The sequence below is a fragment of the Labeo rohita genome, chromosome 5 (genome assembly GCF_022985175.1).
Source record: "Labeo rohita strain BAU-BD-2019 chromosome 5, IGBB_LRoh.1.0, whole genome shotgun sequence".
Classification (NCBI taxonomy): Eukaryota; Metazoa; Chordata; class Actinopteri; order Cypriniformes; family Cyprinidae; genus Labeo; species Labeo rohita.
In genome coordinates, this window is record NC_066873.1 from 30074635 (window position 1) to 30097075 (window position 22441).

The window sequence follows — 22441 nt, forward strand, 5'->3', positions numbered from 1 at the left end:
AAATGAAATTATTTATAATCTTTCCTTGCTAATCTAGATATTTTCTAAATCTGCATCAGATTTAGAGCCCAGTTGCTCTATTTTTTATTTCAGATTCTGATACTCTGTTCTCATCCGTTGAGGGACATGTTGAAAGTACTTTGCTGTTGTAACTTATAATGCATCTGCAAAACCATACACCAACATAAAGGATGCTACACACATTAAGGATACTACGCATGCTTTTCAGCTTCCTTTTGTTTGTGGCCTCAATTTACCCAACATCACAAAGGCAGCCTTCCACAGCAAAGGACTGTAGACGTGCTAAATTCAGACAACAAGTTCGCACAGGTGTTCCAGCAGCATAAGTTTGCAGCGATGAAGATAAAAAAACACTAACAGATAACCAGAGCTGCTGCCGCAATAGGGGGGGAACGGACAGAGGGAATAAAATGAGAAGAAATAGAAAGAGGGTGTGGGGAGAGGAGCTCTCGAAGGGAAACCGTGCATAAATTCAGCAGAACAAAATAGGCAAAATGCCATCACTGGAGCCCAAGCTCCATCGCTCTGACGAACACATACACACACAAAGCACACATCTAAAAAACAGTTGCATTATTAATCAGTCTGAGGCCTGCTTAGAGAGAGGAATGGGGCTAAAGGAGCTGAACAGTTTTCCCCCTCACTTATTTGCCATGTAAATGTGATTAAAAGACAACATAATATAAATTTACCCTATTTCCTTTCTTAATAAAATGTCTATGGCTTTAGCGTACACAGTTTATCAGTGCATGTTATTCAAAAGCTTTTTTTATAATCTTTAATCAAAAAGTTTTCCGGCCTCAGCTGCTGTCAAACAACATGGATCACAGAACAAAATTTAAAAAGCACTACACAAATAAAAATAACTTGACTCGAACCTCCCTACTGATATAAACAAGAAAGTCTACAACAGATTTTCAGACTGCCAAGGAACATCAAACTTGCATGGAGAACTTTAATGAAAAATTTAAAATAGATTTATTTATTTTATTTTTTGCATTTAGTTTATTTATTTATTTATTTGTAAAAAAGCAGTACAACTAATTCTGACATTAAAATATTTCTGGAGCACCAAATCAATAAGAATGATTAGTAATTATAACAATATTATTAATGCATTTTTATGACAACAATATATTTTATATAAAATATAGAATATATTTTGAACAATTGTGTATTTAGTACATTTTCCACTGAACTGTACTTGTTAATGCTGTTCCATGTAGTCTTTAAAGTCACCATGAAATAAAAAAAAAAAAGTTTTTTTGCAGTGTTATTTATTATAAATGATTTTTTGTGGACATAATTTAAATGAATCATTTGTCCTTGTAATCTTTAATCAAAAACATTTACCTCCCCTTTCCTTCTCAACAACACATCTTCTCTTCATGACGTAAGACTCGAAAAAGGGGTTGGACTATGTTGACTGTCCAATGACAAGGAACCCTTTGCCGGGAATTTGATTCGACCAATCATACTCATGAATCCGCCATTTTGTTCGACAAACAAACCGGACAGGAAAGTTAATAGATTAACGTCAGTACAGTCGAACTTAAAAATGGCGTATTGACAACTTTCCACTGTTAAGACAACATTTTGTTTTGATCGCTACTGTAGACAATAAGTGTTTATACAGAAACTATAAACTTTTAGCCCAGAATTTCTGTTATTTAAATGTCTGTAACACAGAAATAATAATCATCATGGTTGAAAAGACTGTTTGTGTTGCTCATTTTGGATCAGCAGCATCATGAATGCAAATTTTAATGTCTTTTCACATCGTAAGCGTCAGTGGAGCGTAAGCAGCGCAATGTGAAACAGTCGTAATAGGCACTGCTGAATCGTTGTCATTTAGGAATAGGATTGCATGGGTGTTTGAATAGAGATCGCAATCTTTTAACGATTAATCATGCAGCTCTAATGTAAACGCTGTAAATTGTTTTGCGAGGATACTGTCACACTCTCGTGAGACCAGTCAGATTCTCACGAGACATATCGGATCTTGCGAGATCTCGTGCCACAAGATCTCGTCACATCCCTACAACATACCATCTGATGTTCGTTCATGTGTATTTCATGCTATAACTAGCAGGAAGAGGTCGATTCGCGTTTGAACAGCTAGAACTGACAGCAATCTGTCACATTAATGAGCCCCAAAATGATATTTACTGTTTAAATTTCTTTTAAAAATTGACAAAAGCTGTCAGCTGAGACTCTTTAAAGGGGTCATCGGATGCCCATTTTCCACAAGTTGATATGATTCTTTAGGGTCTTAATAAAAAGTCTATAATATACTTTGGTTAAAAATTCTCAATGGTTGTGTAAAACAACAACCTTTTTACCTTGCCAAAATCAACTCATTCTGGTCGAGGCTGCTTTAAATGCAAATGAGCTCTGCTCCCCCCGCCTCTCTCTTCTCTCTGTGGAGAGACGAGCCTGTTTACTTTAGCCGTGTTTAGCCGCTAAACTTGCTAACTAGCAAATTATTAGAAAAGGCAATCACAAAGATTCATAAAAAACCCCCCTTATACTCACTTCTGCTGTAAGTGAAGCTGGATCATGAATGATTGGCGGGAACATAGATGGATATATGTAAATCGGGGGCACATTTCCTTCACAAACAAACATAATCTACTGCATCTTTAGCGGCTCAGATGTTGGGAGTAAATGATGACCACTACGTTCATTATTACATCCAGCAACACAACACCTCAATCGCTCAATCTGAGATATTCTTGTCTAACTTACATCCCTGCTCGAAACAAAGAGGGCGGACTGTTACAGCTGATCTGAGGTAAGACGCTCATGTCAATCAACTATCATGGGAGCGGTCTCTGTAGGTGTGATGCCACAATGACAGGCATCTGAGAATGGCTCGATTTGAAAAGGGAATATTATTTTTACAGATTAATTAAAAACCACTGCATGGATTTTTATCATTATATGGTAGATTTGTACATACACTGCCAACACACAATAATGTTCAAACAACATGTAAAAGTGAAGTTATGCAATGACCCCTTTAATACCAAAAGTAACCTGCTCTGAATATACGTCACGATAGAGAAGAAAAAACGAATCATCATCTAAAGACTATGCAAGGCCGAGTGAACAGATCTTACCGTCCATCACTCAAACTCCCAAACCACACTCAATTGCACCTAAGAGGACGAAGAGAAATACTGTGCATGTGTCCATAGTAAGGAGCATGCATGTGGGCTGCAGCAGGAAGTGCAAAGAGGCCAGTGCAGTGGGCGGCCCTGACAAATGTTCTGGCTGTCAAAGGTGTGCTGTAATCAGTGAGGGGAGGTACTGTGGTGGACGCCAGCTGCTTCAAGGTCTTCTACTGTCTCTTCAGCTGAAGAAACTCCAGACACTGCAAAAACACTTTCAGATTTCACTCACTGCAGGAAATCACTGTCACTTCGCTCATAAACTCTGTTCCAGCTTGATGCTTTGGATTCTTTGACCTCGACTTTCAGGCCAAAAAGTGATATTCAGAACAGCAACACACTTATTCATGTGATATTGCTTAAGTATATTGCATTTGGCTTTTTCTTCAGTGACTTGAAAAAGGCTCAAAGGGATGCAACCAAATAAAGAAGCATCTAAACCAAGTCTGTATGTTTCCAATCCCTGCTGGTGCTTTAAACAGGCACACACACGCATCAGTGCTGGTTGCTGAGTAATGTCCTCATGTCCTACTTGAGCTCATTAGCATTCTGAGGCAATACATCCCAATGCACAGAGAAAAGCAACTGGAATCACAGGGAGAGAGTCTGTGTGTCCTCTGTACTAATAAGAAGAATTACCATAGGCAGCAGGTAGCTGCCATGGAGTTTTGTTTTAGGTTACCTAAAAAAATAAAATAATCAAAAAATAAATAAAAATTGTATACTTCTCTTTTTTTAAGGTTTAAGGTTCTAAGGCTTACCAAGGATGCATTTATTTTATCACAAATGCAATAAAAAACAGTAATACTCTGAAACAGTAAAAATATTACAGTTTTCTAAATCTGTAATAATATACTAATGATGGCAAAGCTCAATTTTCAGCAGCCATTTCTCCTGTCAGTGTCATATGATCTATCAGAAATCATTGTAATATGCTGATTTGTTGCTCAAGAAACAATTCCTATTATTGTCAGTGTTGAAATAGTTGAAATAGTTAGGCTGCCTAATGTTTTTGTGGAAATGTAACATTATAAATCTTAAGTGGCACTTTTGGTCAATTTAATGCATCCTTGTGGAACAGAAGTATTATTTAAAAACTGCTAACTCCAAACTTTTAAATGTATATATGAGAATGTATGAATTTTTTTAACTGAATCAAATTTTCACCTAAATTATTACTCATTTAAAACTTTTTTTTTTTTTATCTAAACTTGATATCATTAGTTAAAACAGAAACTCTAAACAGAACAAGAGGATTCATCTTCATAAACATATACACTCAACTAAAAATTGGGACAAAATTAAGACAAAAGCTCATAGCAAAGTGAATATTTATGAAAGCACAGAGATAAAATGAGATCTACATCTCTCAGGAGTGTTACTGAACTCCAGTTTATCATGATCTCTGATCATGATCAGAGAAACACATTATAAGATCACTATAAAGCAGGATTTAAAAATTGGACTCAAAAAGAGTATAATATCAAATCCATGTCAGTGCTTGACGGTGGCCCGGGCTCAGCGTGAAAGACGACCTATTGGGTCACTGCCTCTTCATCACGAAAGTTTATCATTTGCACGTGCTTTTAAGCCTTGTTAATAGGGATGTGTCGACATCCGGATCTCGCGAGATCTCGTGACAATATCCTTGCAAAAACATTTTGCAGTGTTTATATTTTAGCTGCACGATTAATCCTTAAAATATGGAGATCTCGATTCAAACACCCACGCAATCTTATTCCTGAATGACAACAATTTAGCTATGTTTATTAGGACTGTTTCAATCGCAAGTGTCAGTGGAGCGTGAGAAGCACGTTTTGCCTCTGCCCATGTTAATGAATCAGAGGGTCGGCGTAAATGTGAAGACAGAAAGAGCAACGCAAACAGTCTTTTCAACCACATTATAATCATTCTTGCTGTGTTACAGACATTTAAATAACAGAAGTACTGGGATAAAAGTTTATAGTTTGGGTATAAACACTTTACAGTGTTCAAAACAAAAGTATCTTAACACGTGTATGAATAGTAACGCTTATCCTCTTCCGCCAGGAGGTGACGACAACTGCCCGCTTAAAAAAGTATGTCATTAAATCATTAATTCAAGTCTTAATAAAGTGAGACACTGACTCCTTCATTGAATGTTTTTTTTAATTATTATTATTTTGTTTAAGTGCATATGTTTTTAGAAGACTTAAGCAATGAACAATTTGTCAGAACCACTAGTAAATTATGTTATTTTGTTTAGTTTTCTAATCTTTTTTCTGCAGAATTGTGAGAATCATGGTTTCCAATTTATTAAAAACAACTGGGATTCTCAATTTATCCAGAATCGTGAAGTTTGTTTAAATGTTGTTTATTACTGCATTAAAATGGAAGTTTAATTTCATAAAGTTCAAAATGCACCTACATTTTTTTGCATTTTGCCTTTTTCAGTTTCATCATTGAGGATTTCTTAAGAAAAGTTTAAAAATCCCGTCTCGTCTCGTTCTCGTGAACCCAGTCTCGTGTCTCGTCTCGTCTCGTGAGATAAGTGTCTCATCACACCCCTACTTGTTAATTTAAAATTTCAAGCGATCACAGAGAGACGGTCTCTGATGGACAAATAGCCTACAAAAGTATGTCAAAATACTTGTCTTGACGATTAACTTTGTAGCTTTGACAATGATTAATTTATATTTGCTTCATACAGTGGAGAACAAATGCAACGATCTATCGGACATATTTCAAGCAATCTTTTCCGGGCTTGCACACAAACTGCATGCAATCATTTTTTAAAATGTCGTGTGTGGAAATATTACGAACTCTTTAAACATCCATTAACCTATGCCGTTAACAGAGGCCAGAGATGCTGAAGACAAACGCAAATAGGAAAAATACTGTAGCAGGCAGAGCAAGATCACGGTTCAATGCGCGAAATATTGGAAATATTATCCTAACTATTAAAACGGGGGTTTATATAGGAATGTGTCTCTGAGGGGAACTGACTATTTTAAGAAAAGTTTACATGCCGTATTCTTTCCATTTGCCTCTGTATAATCCATAGCGTTCATAAGCATGGCGCTGCTTTGTTTACAGCGGCAACCAAAGAAAAATGGTATGTAAAAATTATGGTGTCATATAAGCTTATTTAGTAAAATAAAAGATAACATGAGTCAAAAACAATGATAACACTATTTTATTTTTTTTGTGGCAGGGCTAGTAAAAAATGTTTTGACCGGGCAAGTAAAAATTTGAACCACTTGCCCAACTGGAAAAAAGAAAAAATCCTTAGCGTTGAGCCCTGCATGTTTTATGAAACTTGGTGACAGTTTGGAAAAGTTAAGTTCAGGATCAAAACATCCCTTAAGTAGGTATATAAGCAGCCAAAAGCAAACAAAACTTCAGGGCAAGAAACAAGATTTGTTCCCCTCTGCCTAAACAAAATGACATCCTAAGTAGCTCCTCGTACCGCTTAAACAGCACTGACAGAAGAAGATATGTCTCAAGAAAATAAGATAAATAATGTAAAAGAAAGAAAAGAGACCCTTGCACTGCTCAGCATCTGCCTGTTCTCATCTGCTAATCTTTCTAATGTTGTGTTGTATTCACATAGTTGTTTAGTCTCCCTGACAGGCCTTTGAAACTACCCTTGGAGTGCTTATGGATAATTCAGAACCTGTGTACAATATGTGCCAAGATAAATAATAAGAGAAAAATGATGCTGTTTGCCTTCTCATCAACTCCACAAACAGCCTCATACGCCAAATGCTGGGTGGGTCGGGTCCACTCCTGACCCCAAATGGTTTATAAAATAAAGCGACACAGGAGATTCTTTTACACAGCAGATGTTTCGATGCACAAGAACAAAGTATCTCTCTTTGGCAGACTCATGAATTTTGGATGCATCATGGACATGGGCTGTTATGTGGACATAGTACAAAATGCTTTTTCCACCAGAAGACAGTGGTGTTACGTGTCCAGGGGATGGGGAAAACATCTGCTGTCATGTGCAGAGGAGCAAGGAGATGTGATAGAATTTACTGTAGCGTGATGAAGGAAAGCGACCTGCTCCTGACAGCAGATAATACATTTGCCACGGTGAGTGATTATCATGGCGTAAATTAAGATGGCTTTATGTAATAATGTGGCCATGCTACAATAACCCACCATCTAACTAATTTAAGTGAGCTAGACCTGTTTGCAATCAACCTACAATAGATCCCATCACATATCTGAAATTTAAAGCACATCTAGATTTAGCACACAACCAACGCGAAACATAATTACTGGTTCACTTAAAGAGGAAATATTTATCCACTTATTTTTCTTCCTCACCTCTGCAAACTTGCTACTGCTTCAATGTCAATTTCTCAAAGCAAAAACATTGCTCATCGCTTCTTCCCTGTGGCTAGCTGAAGGTCAAACATCATTATCCTGTTCTATCACATTAATTGGAATTCGTGCAACATTTAGATGGGCCTCATGTGAGCCAAAAAACAAAACCAGAGAGACAGGAGGTGTGTGACCCTTAGGGGGCCCGTTGCAATGCTGCAGGAGATCTGCCAATTATCTCAAATTCATTTTTGGGAAATAATAGTACATGAAACTAATTATCAGGCCCATTGTATCAGCCAGAATTTAAATATCATTGCACTGCTACTATACACTTAGACGGTGGTTTTCAACTAGTGGGCTGGGGCCCACAAAGGGGCCTCAAGATGACTTAAAAATATATGATGTTTTAATAACAAGGTTCGGGAGGAGGACGATCAGATAATCAACCAATTCGGCACAGGTGTAACTCGTTTAGCTAATCATCCGAACTAGCACAAGTCATATATACGCACGCAGCCGACTTGCCTCCGTCATTCTACGGTTTTCCGGCATCCCCCCTCCACCCCAACTACTCACTCTTAGAGTTCTCTGGGTTCGGGCCATATTCCGGGCTCTGAGCCCTCCCCTAGGACAGCATGCCAAAATATGCTTACTATTTGCTCAACCAGATAAGATGTAAGGGTGAACTCGTGAATTAATATTTAGTAGTGTGCTAGATATATGAGAAGAGTTCAGATGCAAAACCCCCTAAAAGCCATCTCAGTCAAAAATGAGATAATGATACTAAGTGAATGCTCTCGACACATATTATACGTCTATCAAATACTTTTACTTCAAACTCGCTAAAATCCCATCCTCAGCCCAATCAGAATTACTGGTACTTAGGTAGAAACCTATACATCGGCACCTGATAAAAATGCATTTTTTAAAGAAAGACGTCAGATGGATTTAGAGGCTTTTGCATCTGAACTCTTCATATATTCTACAATAATATCAACATTTTTGTTTAAACGATATGCAATTTGACATTATTGAGTATATTGCAAAAACTGAACAAAAACACACCCAGATGGTGCAAGCATACACACTTTTATGGTGTTGCTTAGTCTATTAAAACACATTTAGATTTCAGAATTTAGAACAGATTTTATAAAACAGTCAAATCCATCTTTTTCTGAACATGGAAGTCTCGCCCGACAGGAGTTATGCTTTACTTTTTTGGCTTGTGGTGTTTTTAGTCAAATGAACATATTTTTCGAGCCGATAATATAATGTTAAACCTGCACCAATTGTTATATTTAGTTAAACGGAAAAAAGTTTCAATTCAGTCTATTTTTTTTTTTACCCCATTTTAACATGGATTTCTATGGAGACCTGAACATGAAAGCACCCAAATGGAAGTTAGAAACCTTCACAGTGGATAAACAAGAAGTTCATATTTATTGACTTGACAAATTCTTGTTTTTGGCTCTGTTTCATCAACGAAAATAGTTGCAAACAAAGGCACAGCAGAACTGTTTTGCGTCTTTGAGCAACAAACAACAGTGTTTTGTAACTGAATCAATCAGCTGTTTGAATGAATCGGTTGAATGAACGACTCAATGACTCACTCATGCAATGATTTGCTGCCCCCTACCAGTGATTTTAGCATTATATTTAAAGTATATTTTCTGTTTTTCCTACAAAATCATTTTAAATATCAGTAATTAAATTTTTTTTAAACATCAGCATTAATCATGCATTAACTGCATTCATGTCAAGCATTAAACAGTCTGTGTAAATGCATCTAAATGCTACTTCAGGTGCAGAATCTGTGCCACCTCTGCAATGCAAACACAAATTTTGTTGATACTGATTTCATTTGATTACTAACAGCCCTATAATGTCTTACTATTAGGGATGTGATGGTATTATCAATATCGTGTTATCGCAATAGCAAAAATGTCTCAATATCATCTTCAGGGCAAAAAGTTAAGTTTTTAAAAGAAACTTAAACTTTCAAAGCAAAGCACGCACTTCATTCAGGCAATCAGCTCGTGATCTGGTGTTTTCTGTACCTAGAATGGCTCAGTTCACAGTGAATGTAGTTAACTGCATGTGCTGTGAGTTTAGCCCAAGTTTTGGAAAGTGACAGCCACCAGTTACAACTTCACGGCAGATGATTACGTGAGAAGCATTTTTGTAAGCCTGTTTTCACTGAAAATAGAGTTTCCTGTCAAAATAAAAGCTAAAAAGTGCAGTATGAATTGCTGACAGCTAGCGGCTTAAATGGGTAACGTTACCGCAGTCCAAATTGAAAATCTCTCTTTCAAGTGTAGAAATTACAAAAGAAGTATTGTAAAGCAAACATAATATACCTATGAAAAATTCATTTTTATTTATTTTACAGTGCAATTGTTTTACAATATATGGTTATTACTCTCATAATAATATAAAATTGTTGTCATTATTATTATACTCTAAAACACCAGTGTGAATGTAATTTAGACTGAGACAGTACACCACAAATAAAAAGAGTCCCCTTTAAAGTTCAGGTACAAGTCAGTTTTCTTAGTTAAGAACAAGAGCTGGAGCTCTTAATTTTGAGCTATTAAACTTTAAAATGAACAATTTTTTCCCCCCCAAGACATCAGTTGTCTTTTTTTTTTTTTTTTAATATCACAATAAATATTGTATTGTGGACTTCATATAGAGATATTATCATATTGTGAGATTTTGATATCGTTAATGCCCATAAAAATGCCCATAAAAGATGAAAATTTTTACTTTTTTTTACAATTTAAACTTATTGGAAAAGTTCATTTGTGTTACTCCTGCAAACTAACTACCACACAGAATCTAGAGTCAGCTGTGCACGGCATTCCCAATCCTGCCAGACCAGACCTAGACCAGCACACTCAGCAAAATTTTGTCTAATTATCGTTAACTAAAAAAATTCCAGAAAATACAGAAATATATTTTTTGTCAATATTGCACACCCAGATTAATATTAATTCTCCAAATAAGTAGGCTTGGGTTGAGAACCAATACACTAAGGGGCTGTCATTGTTTCACAATTACAAAGATTTAATTAAACATGATTTTTTAAAGTATATAACTGAAATACTCTTTCTTGTTAATCATACTCCAAAAATCTTTGATGAATGTTTATCCAGTTTCCACTACATAATATGGAAACACCATTCCAATGCTGTAATGTAACTAAGATGGAAGAGTGCTGACTTATTTCACACCTGAGCTATGAACCACCTAGCCCAAAGCAAGATGAAATAGCAAGGTAAAATGTGACTTTTTGATTGAATTCTACACAAATCATGTTTTGCAGTACTTGTTCATTGGAAAACAGTTCAGAACATGTACTGCAAGGTTAAACCAACAATGCATTCACTGGGTGTAAGAACAAAAATCAACCTTGAACACCGCTGTCGGTTATGCACTGTGCCATTTAATTTGGAGCTACCTTTTTTTTGCACCTTTAATATCTGCAGGGTGCTTTCAATGCCAGCTAAGAATATACAGCCTCAGTGTGAAACCACACGACAAACATGTCTAGAATAGGGCTTTTTATGTGGACTATGTATTATAAATTCGATTAAATTAGAAAACTCATTTTCTTCATCAGACTAGAACCCCACGGACTCCAACAACATCTAATAAAAAGAAGAAAGGGTTCAAATAAAGGACACAGAGAATCAACCTTCCTCACTCCTTCAAAGCTAATAACCCTTACTGCAGATAAACAATATAATAAGATTTGATGTAAGCAGTATGTTTAGACAACCACTGAATTTTTCTACATACTTTATAAAACAAATGACTATGTATCATTCAATATTTTCAAGAAATATGAACATGTCTGGCATTTCAAAGGTTTTTTTTTAGCAGCATATGTATTCATGGTGCATTAAGGATAGCTAGTATTGCTGTAAGTCTTGTTGTAAACATTCCTGGGAGTCTAAAAACTAAGCTTTGCTACTTAATTCCTGAGCAGAAATAGTGAAAGATAATATCATATCATATCCCTGGGCTTTGGCAAGGCATTTTCCTCTCCATAAGCTTCTTTAAGTGTGGGCTTTGTCCCTCCCAATGGAAAAAACAGTATTGGAGAGGCAATGGGCTGTCACTTGTGCCTCAGAAGTCCTGGGAGACGAATTATGATGCTCTGGTTATGGAGACAGCAGATTCTTCTCTTTTTTTATGTTAGAATATTTTTTAAAGTATGTCTCAAAGAGTCCAGCAGCTCGTTATTATAAAAGATATACATCGTGATCTAAACAACGGCTTTTGAAATCTCAACTACTGTGATTTTATCACAAATTCTGATGTTCAAGGCAGTCATTACTGTGATTAGGACAATCCACAAAGATCAACCTCAACAGAAAGTGCAACTGTATGTATGGCACGCTTTGCACAGGAGTCCAACCAGAGGTAATTCTGAGGTGATTCTACACTAACAGAGCCACCTTGTGGTGCATGGATGATTTAAACAAACCAACCACCCACCGCTGTGCAATTTCACTGCCCCAATACTGTGAAAACGGCTTAATTTTAAAACCATTGCATGAGGCAGGAAGGCTCACGTGTGAATGCTGATGGGAAATAACGTTCAAAATGAGCAAACTTTGAAGTTGTTCTACTCCCTTATCACTGAAAACCACACTACAGCGGGACGGTTCGGACTATGATGCATCTATAATGAATGAATGCGAGAAGAGTGAAGCTGTTATATCTGGCATTCCTCTCTCTTTATGCTGTTTTCCACTGCAGGCAGGGAATCTTAATTTGTAAACACGCCATAATAATAAAAATTAAAGATGAGCCTCTTTTCTCTGCACAGGAAAAACAGTGTCAAGAAAACATCAATTATTCACATCTTACTCTCACTCTACTCTCTCCTAACTGTTTATTAGCCCAGCTTGTTAGACAGTACACTTATCAATGGCTACATGTATAATGTATTTTTCATCTATAATCCTAAATGATAATTCCAGAATTTAAAACACACAAATAGACAAGTTTAAACTAAAGAAATTAGATTTGGCTCTTAACAAGCTACAGCAAATGTCATCTGAATTCTTGGACAAAGTACACATCCAGGGTTAAAGAAGAGGTAAGCCACTTATTACGAAAAAGACATCTGCTTCTATGTCACGTATTTGCACTCCAAGGAATATGAAAGAGAATATTAATGCTAGCATTGTTCCACACAAAGATGATCTAAGCAGCACCTGGAGGAGAAACTTTAAAGGGACAGACTCATTTCAAAGGCTTAAAATACAAAAACTAATTGTTAAAATGCATATTAAAAAAGAAAATGCATGCATATGCATTAAGTTAATAACAATGACTAAAAAACATTAAACAAATACAAATGATTGTTCTTAAATTCCTCAAAGCAAGTGAAGTCACGTTTATTAATACAATACTTTATACAATACAAACTGTTTTAAAGCAGCTTCATACTAACGAACAGGAAAATAACAGTGTTAATACTGCAAAATGTATTATGCAAAAACATGCATTAAAATAACTTTGATTACTTATGTGGGCATAGTGTTTTTATGGAAAGTGTCTTCTAAACTTGCAAAGACTATAAAAATGAAGCACCAATGCACTGTACAGTACAACCTGTACCCTAATTGTAAAGAAAACCTGCCTAAGCAAGAAAACTGAAAATGATTCATACTCACAATACTAATCTAATTTACTTTGCATTCTATTATAATTGTTTGTCATATTATAAGTCTAAATCAATCGGTCGCTCTCTTGGATAGACAGGACAGGTAATAATCCCACAATTGCCCAGGGCACTACACTAAATCCTAATATATTCAAGGGTTGACACTACTACAAACAAACTGTCTCAGTAAATTACACAGATCACAACAGGTGAAAACGAAGATCAAAGCGCACTTGTCTGAAAATTGCCACTGTCCGCATCAGCGGGGTTCTCAGGACTGTACAGTGATACATAATTGATCGTTTGCTGTAAATGAAACAGCTGTGAGATTGACGAAACCGAGGGCAATCTGTCAACAGTGCCAAGTGCCTCCGAAATGTACCTTTTCGGGGTCATCATTGCTTCTTGGCATAACAAAGAGCATAAGAAAATGATACTGTTGAGGTCTCTCAAAATAAAACACCAAGTATTATACTATGAGGTGTATTTACAGTTCATGTGTCCCTTATCATGTAAACATCACAACACGCGACACATTCATCGAGCTTGCGCAAAACCTGGCTTTTTGCACGTCACAGCGTCAATAAATGTGAGAAAGTATAACACACCGTATAAATTTAGAATACGAGGTACCCGGTCTTCTAACGTTGCTCATGTGTTTGATAAGTATCTCCAATAGTGTCGAGAGAACGGTTAGTTTGGAGCCGCGCTCATCATCACCGCTAAACAAACTAGCACAGACTTTGACTTCATTTTCATAATCATACCTGTAACTCTAAGCTGTAGTCCTCGTATAAGTGTGTCGGGTATACGGTCAGATGGTGTTGCACTTGGAGAGAAAAGGTGTAATCCATTGACTGTGTGATGTGGGCGCGTGTGTAGAATAGAGGATGCTCGTGTACAGCTGCCTGCGGTCCTTTAGTTCAATTGCAGAGCGTTCTCCGCCCCGCCGTCCTTCATTGGCTGGATGGCTGGAGTAGTTTTTTTCTGCAGTAGTGGCTTTACAAGCTGGGATAAATAATAAGACACTAGTGCACAAACAAAAGGCAGAGATAAGCTGAAAGATGAATGTGAATAAAGTCACCATATCTACAAATATGCTTTATTAAGTAAATACTAGTCACTTAAAGTCACTTAATATGTTATTTAGTTGATAAAGGAATAGTTAGACCGAAAATGTTGATGATGTTGATGAGTTTGTTTCTTTATCTGAGCAGATCTGAGGAAATTTAATATTACATAACTTACAAATGGATCCTCTGCAGTAAATGGGTGGTGTTATACAATTCATAAAGCTGTGCTGTGAAGTGAAAAGTTGAGTGTTTGTAAAAAAATTAAAAAATATTAGTCTTCTATCCATACTATTGCTTTCTCCAGTGAAAATGGTATTATTAAATCATTACTTAAGTCCTTATTCATAGAGTTATTCAACTCCATTTATCTGCTGCATGTGGTCATTATCAGTGTATGGTAAGTTCTTTAGTCATTTATCATTTGGCATAATTTTTGCAAATAAATCTTTATGGGCCTGTTCCAATACCCACAGTTGCAGATTTGGCCATTTGGCATGTGGACATAAGAGAAAGCAAGTGTGCAAAACTGTCCCAAATGTCTGAAATATGCCAGGTGAAAATACCTCAAATGACTTAATACTTCCAGCGAGATTCTGAAGTGTGCATATGATGGTCTTTTTACTATCCAATTAGAAGATTTGTGAATGACAGTGAAGCAACACAATTTATGTTGGCAGGTCACATGATAACAACATCATGGAGAATGTAGTTACATCCATATAGAACATATTTATTGATCGCAAAGTAATTACTTTAATCAAAAGAAATACCGGAGAGTGTGCATTTTCAGACACAGCCTATCCACACTTCTTAGCAATATTTGAGGCTAAGCGGATCAAATCATTTATCATGTTCGGGAACTCACATATCCCAAAATTGCAAGATTATTTTTAAGGGCAAAGTCCTGACAGTCAAAATGCACAAATAAATCTCTGTGAAAACTTTACTTGGATTTTTTGCACCATTTTGTTGTAGAAGTGTGTCCCACTGGGTAATCAAAAGTTGTTTGGTAATCACATGGTTGTGGTCTTCATGCCCAACTGAACACTTGGGCCAAATACAGAAAATACATCATGTAAGTAGACAAGTAGTCAAGTACAAAGATTGGAAGTGTGGGTACTGCAGGCCTTATATCTCTGCAATATACAGTTAAGGTCAAAAGTTTTCATCCCCCTTTCAGAATAATTTAAAAAAAGGTTAATTATTTTACCAAAATGAGAGGGATCATACAAAATGTTATGTTTTATTTAGTACTGACCTGAATAAGATATTTCACATAAAAGATGTTTACATATAGTCCACAAGAAAAAATAATGAACCAGTTCAAAAGTTTACATAGGCTTGATTCAAATGCTCACTGATGCTTCAGAAGGAAACATGATGCATTAAGAGCCAGGGGTGAAGATCAGGGTAAATTTAAATTATTTTGTTTTCTGGGAAACATGTAGCTATCTTCTGTAGCCTCTGAAGGGCAGTACTAAATGAAAAACTATATGTAGGCAAAATAAGAAAAAAGAAAGGTTTTCACCACCGTGCTCTTAATGCATGGTTTTTCCTTCTGCCGTTTGAACCTTCTGTAATAGTTGCATATGAGTCCCTCAGTTGTCCTCAGTGTGAAAAGATGGGTCTCAAAATCATACAGTCATTGTTGGAAAGGGGTTCAAATACACAAAAATGCTGGAAAATCAAAGAATTTGTGGAACTTGAAGGATTTTTCTGAAAAACAGCGGCAGTTTAACTGTTCAGGACAAACAAGGGACTCATGAACAACTATCACTAAACAAAAAAAAACAGGTGTGGATCATTCAGATAAGAACACAGTATACAGAATCAAAGGGATGTAAACTTTTTAACTGGGTCATTTTTATAAATTCAACTATTATTTTCTCTTGTAGACTAAACATCTTATTCAAATCAGTACTAAATAAAAAAATAACATTCATTTTGTATGATCCCTCTTATTTTCGTAAAATAATTAACATTTTTAAATGATTCTGAAAGGGGGTGTAAACTTTTGATCTTGACTATATATATATATATATATATATATATATATATTATATAAAATTTATATAATTTATATATATATATATATATATATATATATATATATTATAATTTATGTGGTTATAAATATATATAATTAATGCAGTTCACCCTCCTGCAGTTATTTTACAATCTCATTTATTAGCCTTCTGTCATACATCGTCACTGTATTTTTATGGTGAATTTCTGGGAACTACTGCTGCAAGATTTCTTGTTTGTTGTTGTTGCTTATTTTTCTTTATTCGAACATGGGTCTGTAAATGAAGTACATTTCATATCTTGACAACAGACTAAAAAAAATAAATAAATAAATAGAGCATGGCCTGCATTTTCATGTGTAAATGTTTACCTTGAAATGGTCCTAAAGAAAACATACTGCATGTTTTTACTCTGAAAAATCCATTGACCTTAGAGTGAATTTTGATTATGATTTGAAGTGATGCCAGGCTGTGTGGGGAGCAGTTCATCAGGATGACACTAAAGAGAATGTGGCCTCAGGCTAAACTCGACTTTGAGATCCTTTGCAAAACACCAAATATTCCCTTTTGTTACTGAGTGCTACAAAACCACTTACCAGATAGACGACCACACATCTGTTCACGTCAAATTACAATTCTATCATAATAAAGGAAAAGGATTCATATTGTGACATAATAGACTCATCCACATTTAAACATGCCCAATTGATTTTGTTCATTCTGCTCAGCATTGTTTATTTTATGACGTCTGCTCATTATTGATGTAATTATCTCAATGAACTGCATTTTGTCATTAGTGTTTCTTGTCTACGTGTTTTATTGACTGCTTTATCCTTGGGTTTACATAAACAAGTGAAAATCGCTCCACTCACTTCCTGTGTCTGTAGAGTCACTCAGCCTCAAATCTCATTTTCAGGTCACCATGTCTGGTAACAAGCCAGCCCAGACTTAGGTCAGTTTTATATGAGCTGTCACACTCCGGAGATGTGTGAGTATTCACTCAACAAGCTTCACAACCCCACTTAAACCAAGTTTGAGAGGCTGTGCTCCAAATTTGTGAGGTGTATAATCTAGGCCAAAGTGTGACGGAATAAATGTGCGGTCTCTAAATAAAATGTATTCTTTCCTTACCATAGTGTGCCAGTTCCCCACTATTGTTGCGTATATTATTACATACATACACCTGATATATCCGGACTTCATTTCATGCCATTTTTGCTACCGATGCTTCTGTTGGAATAAATGGTGTGACCATTTAAAAGGAACAGACAACTATCTAAATGGGGAAGGCACAAATGTCTTGAGGATTCATCTGTGGACAGATTAGAAGCACAAAGCCGTTTGCAACTGACCAGCTGTTGGTCTGAGTCTCAAACAGACTGTTCAAAAACTGTCTGACACATATTGCACACAAAATGACAAGACCTTTGCAAAATCACAAGCTCAAATTTTACATTTATGCACTATAGCAGATACTTTTATCTGTGTATCTATGCTTTTATGCAAATATGATCAGATGTATTCTTCACTGGTTTCTATGCAGACATTTTAATCTGACCGGAAGATTTGTCTCACTTTGCAATTTTTGTATTTTTCAGCTTAATTGTATATTCAGAATTCAGAAAGTCATGCACTTGTGTGAGTAGATGATGGCAGAATTTTCATTTCTGGGAGAATTTTCTTTTTAACTTATAATTCATCAGAATAACTGAAAGTACTTTTGATGTCTGGCCTACTAAGAACTAAAAGAGCTGCATATCTTAAAGGTCAAAAAAAAAATAATTTTTCAAAAAATTAAAAGGGCTTAGACATTAATTTTAATGTGCCCCTATTATGCCATTTTTAGGGTTCCTAATATTGTTTTGGAAGAGTCCTACAGGTTTACATGCATGTAAGATCAAAACGCTTTTATTTTCTCAAAATATGCATTTTGTATCACCTCATTTTCCAACAATTCTCAAACGATTCGTTAGAAGCAGTTCTTTGCCACAAAATCCACCCTGTTGGAAGGTTCTTATTTATATCAACCCAATCATACAATAGATTCCTTTATTACAGTAAAAAGGCTAAATCTGAGTTATAAGCCGACTTCTCATTTTCAAAGAAAACTATACTGAGATTCTGGGAATGCCTTGGAGAAAAATCTCCTGTGGATTGTATATTCTATTCTTCCTTTCTTATTCCACTTTTAGTCTCATAGCTGCCTACATTCAAATTCCCATCAGCTCATTTACATTCTCTACAGGAATTCTGGGTAAATAGGCATCTAGAATTCAAAAGTAGAAGCTGCTGGTTACTGCATGACTTTCACTGTTCAACAGCCATCTCATACCAGCAAAATAAATCACAAAAGTGATCAAAGCATTCATGGCAGATTGAAACAGCAGTGCGGTGGTGTGAGAAGGCTGAAGCAATTAAAAACTCTTTTTAAATAGCGCAAATAGAGAATATGGGACAATGTGGCTCATAAATTAGGCTAAAAAATGCCCATTGTATGTGAAAGCAGATAACATACAATTTTCCTAACTGCATCTGTTCCATGTTCTGGAGCCCGGAATGAGAAACAGTTTTTTAAGACAAAATTAGTTTGTCCATGTCCGTGCCAGATCCAAATGTGACATGTCAGGACATAGACTTTAGACCCAGCCTGGGGTCCTTTACAGATGACACTCATGACCCTGTCTCTTGTATTTTTCATTTTGTCATCTGCGGGTCATTAAAAAGTCATGGCCACTATAAAAAAAAAAGCATAAAAAGTACAAAATACAACAGGTAAAACACTCCATATGAAAAAAAAAAAAAAATTGTACATATTAATGCAGTACATTGTGCCCTATTTTTTCCATATTTTGTAGACTGCATTTTGATTCAGTATTGACTCATTCTAACTCAGGAAAATCTGGTTTTGGAAATTAAATATTTATTTTATTTAATGTAATTTATTATTTATTTGCTCATTTTAAATGTAAAAGATGTTAAGCAGGATTAAAGGACTATAATATAATTTAAAAATACATCAAATAAGTAAATAAATAAAACAGTTGCCAGCATTTGATATACTGCAGCAAAATAGGTTAACTAGGATGATTTTCAGATCATGTTTCTTGCATTACAATGGAGATTTTGCTCATTACACTGACAATGTGGTTGCTAAGCTCAGTACACAGCTATTTATGTCAGTTTTAAAAGTATTTATGACACAGGTTGCAGCCTTCTTGATGCGAACAAGAAAAGAGAAGACAACATGTAAAGACCAGGTTTGCTCTTTCATTCAGGCTTTAGGCAAATGCACCTCAAAAGTTAAGCTAATGTTCTGCTTCACAGCCACTGCACAGCTCTCTGCCTGAGCACACGCACGCACACACGTTTTTACACATGCATACGCACACACTCATACCAGTTTCCATACGGCTGTGGCTGACGGGGAACCAAGGTCACCTACAGTGATGTCACAGCTTCTTCCTTAGGCAACTCCAATCCCCCAACACAAACACTGAGAGAAAAGAAAAAGAGCAGAAATGGGGGATGGGAAATGATCAGTCCACTAAGGAAATTTTCTATATAGTACATGCAGATGGACATGCAGTGTGACAACTGAAACAGCAGGATTTGATCCAAATTTTAATCTTTCATGCTTTGTAACCTAATGTAATGCAGGATTTAGGAGACTGTTCTAGTGAACACAATAAAGCATTCAGCAATACAGACACATTCAACCAATTATGTCATTTTGCATTGAATTTGACACAAAGGCATTTCTTATGGAAGCTTGTTTCTGCCATAGGACTTTTTTTTGTTAATCAAATACAAATTCATGTCCCAGTCACATTTTCCTGGTTAAATAAATATTATATATACATGTATTCTAGAATAATAACTCAAAACAATAACTTAAATGATATATTTTATTTGTGAACTTATAATCAGCTATTCTTTTTAAAAGTTAACTTGTAACTTGTCAGATCATCAGTCATCAAAGCTCTGTAAATATTGGTCACAGACACCAAGATTTACTTTAAATTTCCCCAAGCTGGTTACTCACTAAAAACTCCCACATATCATGGCATTTTAAGTCTTATTTTGACGTAACAATGTGGTTATAGCTTAGTGTGTGAGTTGTTTACTTACTTCTTAAAATTAGCCTTCCCATGATTAACATCATTATATTGTTCATTCAGACTGATTCGGGAACACCGAACGCGCCCGAACACAAGAGGCGGGATTTATGAACCATGAACCAATCACGGTCGAACATAACCAGTCATATCCAATCATATCGCGATGGAGGCATTGCCTCCTCTCACATTACTCTTAGGGGGTCTGTTAGTCAGAGCTTTTAGTAAAACTGGTGTCACTGTTGGACAATGTTTATTTAGAAAACGAGTAATTTATACATTTTTTTAATGTTACATTTTGTAATACTGGCGGTGTTTTATTTTTGTACTCCAAATTTTTTCTTATCCAATATTTTGAGGAGGCACTGCCTCCCTTGCTTCCTCAGAGGAAACTCCAAATACATACATACATACATACATAAGGTAACTGCGACCTTTTATCTTACAATTGAGACTTTTGTTTCTCACAATTCTGAGAAAAAAGGCAAAACTGCAAATATAAACTTGCAATTACAAGAAAGAAAAGTTCTTCTGAGTTAAATTCTGTGAGATATAATAAAAATAAAACAGGCAATTCACACTTTTTATCTCGCAATTCAGATTTTTTTCCTCACAATTCTGAGAAGTCTGAACTGAGATTTTGTGGTTAAAACTTTCTTTCTGTAGATCTCTGCTAGAACATATTGGATCTGCTTTCCTCTGCATGAAAAAAAAAAAAAAAAAAATCCCACTATTATTGGTCAATATGTTTTCCAACACCTTTTTTGAGATATATATACATTCCAAATATACCTGTGGAAATGTCAAGAACTGTTATACAAAGCACTTTATTTATATACTGCAGAGAAACTGGTGAGTGCTATAACCTCAGGCTAAAACATTCACAGTGATGTCATGTTCAATGTACCCGCAGGTGTCAAGACCTCATTCTTGGTGATGCTTGAAGTGGTTTTCAGGCTGAACCCAGACCAATTTAGTTGTTTCCTTTCGAAGGGTTAACGCCTGGATAAGGGAAGCCAGTCTAAGATAAGCCCTTGAAGGCAGCCTCAACCTGGAGCTAGAAGTGAAATAAATTCAATTTAAAGGTAAGATGTCTTATCAATGCATGGTTGATTCTGCAGGGCTGTCAGTCACTTATGCACAGGTATTTTTAAAGATTGATAAGTAGTAAGGGTGAATGATTACGCCCAAGGAAATGATGTGAGGAGATGTGATTTTTCTTCCTCTGACACCATTCCAAGTGTGCACCAGTAGTGTAGCAGAAGCAGGCCCTTGTGAAATTGAGGTCACTCAGCTGCGAGCTCTTGTGTGCCACCACTGGTGATGCTGAGGGTTGGAAAGGGCAAGGACAGCCTCTAGCGCTCTGTGCCAGCGTTCAAGGCTAATTTAATAAACATATTCCTGTGTGCTGACTGTTAAAAAGAGCATTCATTCCTTGATGTACCGTATATCAACAATACTATGTGTTAGTATACAGACAAACTATCTTTTCTTACAGTATCATTGTCTCTATCAAGTTAAAAAGAGCACAAGAGATTTGAGAACACTGTGGGCAGAGAGGACCAGGGCTATTCATACAATCTGCCCACAAACACCCACAGATCAATGCGCCCGAGAGCAAATACAGCATCCATCAAACTACATACATGAGGATGTGCTTGGTTATGGTAGAGATAGAACGCGTGTAAAGAGATCAAGTACTATTTACAACTGATTATTTTAATGCCCCTATTAAACTAAGTTTAATCAATATGATCTCATTTAAATGGTTAAACGATTAAAAAAGAAACCCAGGGCCTTTTCTCTAACATCAAAGTGGGCTGTTGCAAACGATTTTGTCTCCCTCTTGTGGTGGTCTGGAAAATATGAATTAACTACAGAAGGTTTATGACTAAAAAAAAATTCCAGGTGTGGTCTGGGGATGAGAGCAGGAAAACTGGAAGGAAGAGAGTACTTATTGCGGATTACCACAGCAAAGTACATAGGACTTCCCTTTTCGCACTTCATTTGGTACTATTTCATTCCAAATCAAAGCTCTTAC

At 36.0% G+C, this 22441-nt stretch overlaps 1 protein-coding gene across 3 annotated transcripts in view; it reads right to left on the reverse strand.

Annotated features, from left to right (window-relative positions):
• Positions 1 to 22441, reverse strand: part of zmat4a (zinc finger, matrin-type 4a) — a 111119-nt gene that overhangs the window by 81879 nt on the left and 6799 nt on the right. The window contains exon 2 of one of the 3 annotated variants that reach the window (XM_051108714.1): positions 19683 to 19778. The exons of 1 other annotated variant lie outside the window; for it this stretch is intronic. Coding sequence is in view for 1 of the 2 variants with exons in the window: in XM_051108713.1 (XP_050964670.1) it covers positions 13956 to 14042 (87 nt within the window). In the remaining variant the exon portion in view is untranslated. Of the gene's footprint in view, positions 1 to 13955; positions 14148 to 19682; positions 19779 to 22441 lie in introns of those variants that run through there. One more of the 3 variants, XM_051108713.1, reaches the window with a different exon arrangement.